Source organism: Nannospalax galili, unplaced genomic scaffold (assembly GCF_000622305.1).
Source record: "Nannospalax galili isolate Female #2095 unplaced genomic scaffold, S.galili_v1.0 scaffold302, whole genome shotgun sequence".
Lineage (NCBI taxonomy): Eukaryota > Metazoa > Chordata > Mammalia > Rodentia > Spalacidae > Nannospalax > Nannospalax galili.
In genome coordinates this window covers 8,127-19,023 of record NW_008350120.1, presented here as the reverse complement: position 1 = coordinate 19,023, position 10,897 = coordinate 8,127, and the positions used below count along the sequence as shown (strand labels likewise).

At 44.9% G+C, this 10,897-nt stretch overlaps 1 protein-coding gene across 2 annotated transcripts; it reads right to left on the bottom strand.

Annotated features, from left to right (window-relative positions):
* Nucleotides 1–3,663: 3,663 nt before the first annotated feature.
* Nucleotides 3,664–10,658, bottom strand: LOC103745351 (GTPase IMAP family member 4-like). Of its 2 annotated transcripts, none has more exons than XM_008847279.3 (3): nucleotides 10,626–10,658; nucleotides 7,588–7,659; nucleotides 3,664–5,293 (listed from the first exon to the last, which is right to left on the bottom strand). In XM_008847279.3, exons 2-3 carry the CDS (start codon nucleotides 7,643–7,645, stop codon nucleotides 4,365–4,367), a joined length of 987 nt encoding a protein of 328 aa, XP_008845501.2. In that variant the 5' UTR covers nucleotides 7,646–7,659; nucleotides 10,626–10,658; the 3' UTR covers nucleotides 3,664–4,364. The 2 variants fall into 2 exon arrangements, with proteins under 2 accessions (XP_008845501.2, XP_017657186.1); XM_017801697.2 differs by lacking the exon at nucleotides 10,626–10,658 and adding an exon at nucleotides 10,267–10,291.
* Between the last annotated feature and the right edge of the window lie 239 nt (nucleotides 10,659–10,897).

Here is a 10,897-nt window from a genome sequence, read left to right as displayed (position 1 = left end):
ACAAAGGGAAGGGCAGGTACTTTAATTTGGATCTGGGCGTTTACCATTTCAAATGTTGCTAGTGAGCAGCAGGATGTCAGAGACCCTCTCCCCAAGAAGTCTGTAACAGCTGAATCAGATGAGGCAAATATTTTGACTCACTGTATTGATCTTCTTAACACGCGACTCCCTGGTCATTAATGAAAGTTCATAGCAGGGACCAGCGACCAAAGTGTGCTTAAATGTCTCAGTCTTGTTTTAAACCTGTGGAAGGAGGCAATTGTCCAGCAAAGGCCGCATGAAGACACCAGCAAAGGAAGACTCTGTATCCGCCTGAAGGCGGCTTCCATTGGGCTTATTTGAGTGGAAAGAAAAGTAAATCTGTAGGTCATGTCTGGTCCCAAAGAAAGAACGATCTGGTCCCTGCTTTTGAAAATCAAAAATGCTGAGGAACATTTAAGTTGTTTCCATTTCTCAGCTATTGTGTAAAGAACAGCAACAAACATGTGTACAGATATTTCTACAGTACGATGAGTCCTTTGGGTATGTGCCAAGGAGTGGTATAACTGGGTCATATGGTAGATTGATTTTTAGTGTTTCAAGAGTTCTCCACACTGCTTTCCATAGTGGTCGCATGAGTTTGCAGTCCCACCAGCCATGAATGAGCGGAAGTCCCCCTTCCCCACATCCTCACCAGCACTTGGTGCCTTTTGTTCTCTTGATCTCAGCCAGTCTGACTGGGGTAAGGTGGACTCTTACAGGTTTCCATTTGCATTTCCCTGACTACTAAGGATGTTGAACACTTTTAAAGGTATTTCTTAGCCATTTTTATTTCTTCTACTGAGAACTCTGTTTGGATCCATAGCCCATCTTTTAATTGGGCCATTTTTTGGATTCTTTGTCTTTTGTATGTTCTGTATAGTCTCCTCTGTCTGATGGGCAGCAGGAGAAGAGTTTTTCCCACTCTTTGGGTTTCCTCTTCACTTCCTTGGTTGTTTCTTATCTTGGAGATAATCAACAGCTATCTAATTAGACATAAAGCTTGCTCAATGGGAGCGAACTCCTGTGTGGCACTGTAAACACAGCCAAATACACATGGTAGGAGATGTCATAGGTCTTAGAGAAAACCTACATCTGTATCCTTAGACAACTGTAATTTCTTACTGCATGCTAATATGGGTCTTTATGCTTACAGACATGCATACCAGTCACCGCTCATCAAAGAAGCCTCTTTTTTTTTTGCAGCAGCAGCAGATGGAGATTATTACCTAATTCCTCAACTGGTCACACACAGAAAACAATGTCTGTGAGATGCTTGATCCTAAGTTACACATCTACAGTGGAACCCCTGCACCTAAGGCTCACAGAACAGGGTATAGAGAGAATATTGATGCATCTCTCCGCTCTCAACAGCACCACCTTCCTCATGTGACAGAGGGTGGTAAACACAGTGAACACAGAAGGCCACAACGGGCCAAAGTGTAGAGAATAAGAGACTGCAGGGTGCATGTCCCTGGACAGGACTCCTGTGTTAAACCTCACCCATCCAGGGCTGAGGGACCACTGCAGAAGAAGGAGTGGAAAGTCTGTAAGAGCCAGGGGTAGTGTATGGCCATAAGGAAACAGCCCTCCAGGCTTCTGGGAACTTGCTCATATGAACCTACAGCAATGGTGACAGACAGCATGCACAAGACCCATGCAAACTCAAACCAGGTGAAAACCCAGTATAGAACTGGGGAAATGGCCAGGAAGCCCCACCTTAACTGAGGAACTATTGGCAGCTGATGACTGCTGGGTGAGGGAGAGTCTATCTTCTTTAAGGGGGTGACTCTAGACAGGCTGAACAGGCTCCAGTGGGATGAACTTGCACTGACTACATCTGGGAATGCAAACTTGACTCAGTAGGCCTTAACATATAGGACAGAATGCATGAAATCCGGGGAGGGTATGGGGTGCAAATAGGGGAGTTAAATACGATTAAGATGTGTGAAATGCACAAAATTCAGCAAATATATATGAAACAGAAAACGAACTCTCCCTCCCCTGGCAGCTGTCTATTGCCAATAAATAGCTCCTCAGCCATTTCTTTGGCCCTTTTGGAGCCAGGCCTCAGCCATGTTATGGCCTCCAGCATTCTCTGCATTGCTCCGTTAATAAACTGTCTCCCTTCCAGTAAATATCCATGTATGCTCTGAGCAGGTCATTGTAAAGAACCTGGAAACCCCAGCACCCAAACCACAGTTTCAGATCCCTATCTGAAACAGGACATTACTCAGCAATGAAGGGAATCAGAGACTGAGATGTGTAACTTGGTTGGTTCTCGAAAGCATTAAGCGAGGTGAATGGATGCAATCTCAAAGGGGCATTGTTTTCCTGTCTCTGGATTCCTGTCTCCTCTACAACTACCATGGGAATCAGCGTTAGTGAATGAATGAACTTGTATAAAGTGCCCAGACTCTTCATAGGCGACATGTCTAAACCTCATTCTGTTCCCATGCTAATCATAATGTATAGTTCTGACATGAACTAACATCTGCTGACTCTACGTAGGGTACCAACTACAGAACAATGACTCTATTCCATGGAAGTACAACTTGGTAATGAGTTTGTTGAACTTACATGTCTTAGCATTGGGTAAAGTGTTAGCAATGAAAACAGATATGACATAAACCCATATTCTATAGAGACAGAAGATGTGTCCCGAGTGATCATTTTAAAGGATTCATGCTTTTCCACGTGGCGTTTCTCTTACCACTGAGCCTTGGCTACTTTCGTTAAATGTGCAGACTAGACTTCTCTGTGCATTGGGGAAATAATGGGGAGGCCCCTGTCTCCTTGAGACAAAGGAGTTCAGGATGTAGGGAAACCAATTTCAAGATATGGAAGAACAAAAGACTGATAACAGGTGACCACCAGGACATGTTGGTAGAACATGAAAACATACTGTAGAAATTCCTGGAATAGGAAAATAATTATTATCTCTCTATGAAAGGGAACCTTTGTACCAAGAAAAGCTCACATGTCTCAGAGATCTTAATCACACTGTTTCTACTAACACGTATGAAGAACCAAGCAGACTGTGGTCTTTGGCCAGAGAAGGATAGGGAATATGGTTCAATGTTTTCAGCGAAAGGAAGGTAGTGTGGCTGGGGGAATGGATCAGTCCGTGAAGTGCTTGTCTTGCAGTCATGAGGACCTGAGTTTGTTTCCAGAACCCATGAGAAAAGCTGCTTGTGGTGGTAGGCACTTATAATCCCAGGGACAGGGAGATAAGAGAGTCCTTGAGCCTCATTGGTCAGCCAGTCAGCCTAATGATGAGCTCCAGGCCAATGAGAGGCCATGTCTCAAAGGAGACTGATGGCATGCTGGGGCTGTCACCTGAGATTTTCCTCTGGTCTCCACATATGCACATGTACTTGTACACACATGAGTATGCATGCACTGGCACACACACACACACACACACACACACACACACAGACACACATGCACAAGACAACAGAAGAAGAGGAGGTTCCATGGGTACATGCCAAGTCTAGTTCAAAAATATCACTTTCACCACTAAAACTAAATTCATAGCTGTACCATTACAAGCAGCTGTGGTACCATTTATGGCAAAAGATTCCAATTCTGCAAAATATGAGATAACAGAAATGCTTTATTATAATGACAATAAGCAGACTCATGGAGTGGGGGCAGAGGCAGGAAGTGTGGAGAGTGTAGGGTGACTGGGGTAGAGTAGAGCAATCAGGTCATGTCTTAAGAAAGGAAAGAACTGACTGTTAACCAAACTGGTTATAGGGTTGGACACACCTGTATGCACCAAAAATGTTTGCGTTGCCTGTTGAGATTGTTGAGTTTCTCTCACATCCTTAGTTGAGTTATAAGATTTGCTTTTCAGACAGGAAAACTTAAGTCCTGTGAAAATGTAATTAAGCAAACTGACGTTCATTGAGAATTGAACAGTCATCTACTTCTATCTAAAGATTACCTCATGGAAAGAACTGAGCTTTCTAATAAAACACAGGTGACTCTTATTCTCAAAGCAACTATAAGTGAGTAGAAACTGTGGGCGGTCTATCTGCCAGCTGACTAGGGGAGAACTACCAGATCCATCTTAGAGCCAGCTTCTGGGGTCTCCCGAGTGACCTTCTCTGTGTCTCCAAGGAAGAAAACAGTTGTAGAAGTGTTAACACTTCCTGTTGGATTTCACAAAGTGTGAATTTGTCAGTCTCTGGACAAATCTATCAAACATCGACCAGTTGCCAATGTGAATTTCACTACAATCTGTAGTCCTAAAAGATGTTAAGCAAAGCATTATACTTTGAGGAGTAGGCAGGGTTATCAGAAAAATTCAGAGTGTATAGATAAGTCCTTCACTAGGTCTAATCTTGCATAAACTGGTCAAAGAGAAGAGAAACAAAATCCCATGCTTTTAAGATTAACTCAAGTATCTTATTTTGATTCTGAGCATACCTCCTGGCACTCTGCTGTTTCTCTGCATAAACAGCTTCACTTCGTGAGAATTCCCTTTCCATAAGTGACTTTCTCTTTTCCCTCTCCAGCTGATCCTTCAGGTTTTTAATTTCCTCCTCATATTCCTTTCTTATCCGTGCCTTCTCTCTCTCCATCTCTGCTCTGTAACGTTCTTGCAAATCACGGGTTTCTTTCTGAATCACTTCCTCCGCCATCTCATACATCTTGTTGGTATAACAGCCTCCACCGTTCCCCCTCACCACGTCCTGGGCCAGGGTCAGCAGCTGTGTCCTCTGGGCCTCCTGCTCGGCTCCTGTTGCCTTGTTGTTGAAGACACAGTAACGATCACCAAACGTGGCCAACAACTCCCGAATGACTTTTGGAGCCTCCTGTAAGTACTCGTGGAAATCAGTGCCATCCAAGTCGTCTTTCCTGGTGAATAAGACAATCATGAATCTTCTAGCTCTGTCTCCAAATATTTTCAGGATCTTCTCTGTGGCCTTATGGTCCTCTACAGTGTAACGGCCTAGTGGGACCACAAGGAGCAGAGCATGAGGCCCTGGGGAGGTCAGGGCGACACAACGAGCGATCTCCTTGCGTGTGTCAGCATCTCGTACCTCAGTGTCAAATACACCAGGTGTATCGACGACAACAAGCTCTCTCCTGCCCCATGTGCTTCTCCTCTGCTCACAGACCTTGGTAATAGATTTTGCTGCAATGCCAGAGTAAAAGGCTTTCTCTCCAAGGATGCTGTTCCCGGTTGCACTTTTTCCTGCTCCAGTTTTACCCAGTAAGACAATTCTCAGTTGGGAATTTGCCTGATCTTGGTTTTCAGTCGCTAGAACATCAAGGAAGAAAAGCCAAATGTTAGGCCCAACTGTCAACAGTTTCCCGTGCAGACTCTGGACACCCTGGGCCCCTACCTTCTGCTGGTTGGAGGGCTCTCTTGCTGACACCCCTGCCCTTACAGGGTCTACAGACAGCCTCTGGGCCTGATGTGCATCTTGAAGGGCTTAGGCAACTAGTAACTGCCTTGATTTCCTGACTTCATTGCCTTTTTCCAGGATCGTTTTCTGCTCCTTACTCTGATGCTTTGTAGCATACTAGTCCACAGTGGAAGAAATAAAATGATTTCAGATGAGAACGTTGGGCTGCTGCTCACAGATACCCCATTAAGAATCCTAGAGCTAACCCACAGCTTGATGTTGGGGCAGATATTTTTTTCCAATTCTCATTTACAAAAGGATTTCTTCCCACTGAGAGCCCTGTAGGGGAGATATGTAATATCATTGCATTGATGTTTCCCACATTTGAAAACCAGACTCCTGAGTGGAAATAAAGTGTATTTCCAAAATTCCTATGACTGATCACATTGGGTAGAGGAAAGCTACAGTTATCTATGAAAGAAAGAAGTGGGTGGGAGTTCAGATAATTATGTACTTTGCAACAAATGGGGACTGCAAGGCCCCATTTCAAGGGTCATGAGGCCCTTGGCTTCTTGACCACAGGAAGGGAGAGTGGGAAAGTCATGGTGGGGGAATTGGAAAGGCAGCAAATGTGAGCTCATACCTGCCACAATTACCCAATACTGACAACCTATATGTCCCCAAATCATTCCCATCCTGAATCTAAGACTTTGGGGGGTGTGGATCTGCAGCTCTTCCAGTTAACACGCCGCCCTGGGTCTGCATGTGTTCTGTGGCAGGCTTTGGACCACAGTGAAGCACGGCTTCTAAAAGTTGCTAGCCCTGTGGCTTGCTTTCTGTTTCAGCTCTTCTGTGACTGCCGTTTGAAGATGAAGATGCCCAGAGCAGCTGGCTTGACAACAACAGCCAGGCCAGATCCTGGCACCATGGCCTGCCCAAGATCCTGTTAATTACAGAAGAGCCTAATTGGCGTGTTGTGACAGTGTGTACTTGTGTGTCCTGAAGCCCCAGCCTTTGAGCTGATGGCACAGCAAGCACAGTTTTCCCTGCTCATACAAACAATGCCAGCAAACACTGCCTGAAACACCTTGACTCAGATTTGAGACTATTATCATTTTGTAGTACGTATTTATGTGAAGTGGCATTCTTAGAGCAGAATACTATAAAGTCAAATATTGACCAGCTCTGCAGAACAGAGGCTCTACACTCCTCAGCATTCAATCCATATTTAATACTTTATGTAAAATTAAGCAAGCACATTCATCTCACTACTATGCAAATGTGCTTTAATCTTTAATAAACAGTAAGTTATACACACAACAAAGATTTATTTTAAATTTCTTTATGATTTGGTATCTATAAATATTTAACTTGTGTGCCTATTTTATATAACTTACCTACCTGGGTTCACATTAAAATTTCCTTGGGAAAAGGAGGTTTGAGTGGAAAATTTTAAGAGGTCCTGAACTCTAAATATCGGTGAGACTAGAAGACTGTTTCTGATACTGAGCCATTAGCGTATCACAATACATAAGTGAGTTTCCTTAGGTTAGTGGAGGTGGTCTAGATCCCAGAACTTCCTGACTGACCCCCAGATCTGGAACCCAAGAAATGGTTAGTGTTTTAAGCTACTAAACTGTGAGATAGTTTATTAAGCCAGCAAAAGCTCAACTGACATAGTCAATACAACAGGTAAAGGAGTCGAGGGAGGGACAAGTAGCACACCAATCGAGTCTCCTCGGTCAATGTGTGGTCAGAGCAGGGGCCCAGAGGAGTGATCAATTAACCCCATATGGCTCCCTTCCAAGCTTCTTTCAGCCTGAATAAAGGCAGAAAGTCAATCTGAAAGGCCAGAAGAAAAAGAGGAGGGAAGGAGAGAGAGAGAGAGAGAGAGAGACAGAAAGAAGGTCAGAAGGTCAGAGAGATGGAGAGACAGGAGACTATGCTGAGGCCTGGACCAATGAGAGGCCACTGGTTTCTCCTGTTCATCCTGATGTGCCTGTCATAGGGAGATAGTACAAGGGCCAGAGAATGGAGTGAGCAGAGAGTGAAAAGACACAAGGACAGTAGCTGCAAACGTTTTTCTCTGCTCAGGTGGGCACCGGCCGTCTGACAGGAGGGACTATACCCTTCCCTGCCTGCCTTCCTCCATCCCTGCAGTGTGGCTGCTGACACCGACCCCTTCCCTCACCCCAGCACCTCTCACCATAGCTGATCCTTGGCTGGCTAAAGCAGGAGCCGAGGCCATGATCCTGGGCTGCCATTGCTGCTGGAATCCCTGTAGATAAAGAAACATGATTGCAGTATTTTAGGAAAATGGCAAACAAGTAGAACCCCGGCTTCCTACAATCAACGCTTAACTTTTTGCCATATGCCTTTCACTCATTCATTTGTTGGTTGATTGATTTAGTTTTTCTTTGAGACAGGGTGCTCCTGTAGGCTCAGCTGGCCTGGAACTGCTGTGTATGCTACCAGCCAGACCTGGGTCTAGGTGTACCTGCCTCTGCCTCCTGGAGTAAAGTGCAATGGTGCCAGCTCTAAACTTGCTACTTTGATTTCCCAAAACTCATTTCAACACTTGATTTCCAGGTTATTCTTTTTCTTATACAAAACTATGTGCTTCCAGAGCATCTTGCAAAGGTCCTGGCCTCTCTCCTCTCCATACAGTGAGATGTATAATCCTCACCCTCCTTGCAGTTCCAAACGTCTGCCTCAGCTTCTCATCAGCTCAGTCATGAGCCTCTCCAACAGAGTTTAGCCAGAATACAACCCTTGATTCTACCCTAGCCATGATTTCTCATCTCGGGAAATGGCATCACCATAAGGCCTGTAGCTCCTGTCAGATCTGGGCATCCTCTACAGCCCCAGTTCCCTGACTTGCATCAGACTCTCATCGAGTCTTAAAGATTATTTTAAAAAATATCAATATTATTCATTTCTCTCATCACGTGGGCTCATTCACTGTTATTTCCTGGCAATGCAGCCAGCTCCCAACTGAACATTCTCAATGCCAGTCCCTTTCCTACACCACCATCGGGTATTATTTTAAAACCGAAATTTCACTTTATTTTTATCCTTCTTCATGGTTTCTACTTATTGATTAGTTTTGGCATTTTTTTTTTTTCAGAGAAGGTCTCACTATACTTTCCTGAAGGCCTGGACTTTGCTATGTAGACGAAGCTGGCCTCTGACCCGTGGAGATCCAACTGCTCCTGCCTCTCAAGAGCTAGGATGAAAGTATGTGACACCATGCCTGGCCTGCTTACTTTTAGAAAATACTTCAAACCATCGAAATGTTCTAGAAGCCTCTGCATGACCTCCTTAGTCTGAAGCTCCACTCCCACTGGCCTACGCTATGTTCCCAGAATCCTCTAACTTTGGGCCTTTGCAGAGCTGCTCCATTTCCCGCACTCTCCTGCTCCAGTCCACTGCCCAGCTCATTCCTGCCCAAGTCTCTGCTCTTGAGAGATCTTCCCCAGCACCCTTAACTGTACCAGCAGGGTACAGTGCGATGCCAGCTCTCTTGAGCCCACTTGTGGTTGCTCTAACTACACACTCAGATTTCTTCAAGGACATGAGTTATAAGAGGAACCTATTTTCTTAATGTTTTACTGTCCCTTCCCAGGCTGTACATGGCATGAAAGGAAGACAATATTGGCTGGTGGTTTCCTAATCTCCTGGGAAACGTCACAGTACTGAACAATGGGTGATTCTCAATTCACTAAATAAGGAAATTGGTAAATAATGCCTGTTCTTTTCCTCTCTCTGATTGATTCTGACCTATGCAAATGGCAGCCCTTTTCCTAGTTAATCAGGATGTAGTAGTGTAGAAAAAACGGACTCCCTTTTGAATGTTTTCTTTCCCTTTTACCCATGAACATTTTGGAGAACTCTGACTGGACCCGACTATGACCAAGCTGAGCCGTAAGTGCACTTGTTAAGTACAAGGTGTCCACAGAGGGGACCCTCAGTTACAAATTCGAAATGGAAAGCTAGATGCTTCTTTTGAAAGAAGGATTACTTCTTTGTTTTTGTGTTTTTGGTTGTAATCCTTAGCCTTTATTGGCTGAGCCAGCTCCCCAGTCCTCTTCTTTATTTTTGAAGGCTGAGGATATATAAAACAGTTTTTCAATAACTGGAAAAGGAAACTATAACATTTTATAAAGCCTTGGACTGATCACAATAATGATATTGGTGCTTGGTGTCAGGAGAGAGATGGGATAGGGCAATTGGAGCACGGCAAGTGTCTATATCCTAAGGCTCGCTCTTTCCAGCACAAGGACCCTTTAGAGCTTAATTCAGAGGTAAAACCAGGGATCAGTGCTTCTGCTGATTGGTGCTAACCTGATTGACTCAGTTCTTACCCTTTTGACTATGAACAAGCACCCATTCCCGGCTTCTCCTGAAACACAGAGTCAGTCCCTAGGGGGAGCTCAGCTTTGTGAACCCAATAAGGGATGGTCCTCAAAGAGAAAGGTTCCCTTGAGGACAGTTGGAGAAGGTGAAATGGCTAATGTTGACCCCGGATCTGTGTCCCAGTTTGGAGGAGGATGCACACTAAGCTGTGCTTGTTAAGAATCCCTATTTTTCCCCTATCTGTTCTCCCAGGGATAATTCTTCCCTCTAGTTCTTGCAAGAATCAAGTTTTAAATTCTATGATCAGTGAAGGAACAATTTCCTCGCAATTCAGTATCCTCTAAGCAGCAGCCCCTGAAAAACACATTAACTTGGATTGTACCTTAAACTTAGCAGACAGGAAACAGGAACCAGCAAGCAAAATTTATGAGAGCAGGTTTGCCGGGACGTTTATAAGACAGAGCCAAAAGAGAGGTCCCCTCCTCACAAATTCAACACCGGTTCCCTCTCTCCACCCACACTCCCTTACCTGGAAATCTGGGTCCTGTGGTAGCTTTCTTGGATTTTGCGATGACAAAATGTGGGGAAGGAACAGCCGAGAGGAAGCAGGGGAGGGGCTACCCAAGCATCAGTGTGCAGGAGACCCGCCCGTCTTTCTAGCTGGCTGCGTTACAGAACTTTCTGTATTGCTGAGAATAATCTCTGCCATCCAGTACAGTATTTACTCATGAGCCACTGGCAGCTGCTGAGCTCTTGGGATGTGACAAGTCGATGGCAGAACTGAAGATTTATCTGCATTTTATAGTATCAGTCACCTTTCACATTGCTGTGGTTGGTGAACACCTCGATGAAAACAACTTAAGGGAGAATGGGTTCACTCTGACTTACCAGGCAAGGGCAGTGCTCCACAGTGAGGAGGAGGGCAGGGCACCAGGGAGAGAAGGTGTGGAGGCAGGTGCAGGAAGTTGATGGGTCACATTCAACGGCATTCAAAAAGAAGAGCGTGAAGAACACAGGTGCTCAGTTCGACTTCTCCGCTTTATTCAGTACGGAACCGAGGCCTACGGAATGGACCCACCCGTCCATATTTAGAGTAGGTTTCCCCACCTCGATTAATCTAATCTAGAGAACCCCAGAGCCGTGTCCAGAGGTTTGTTTCC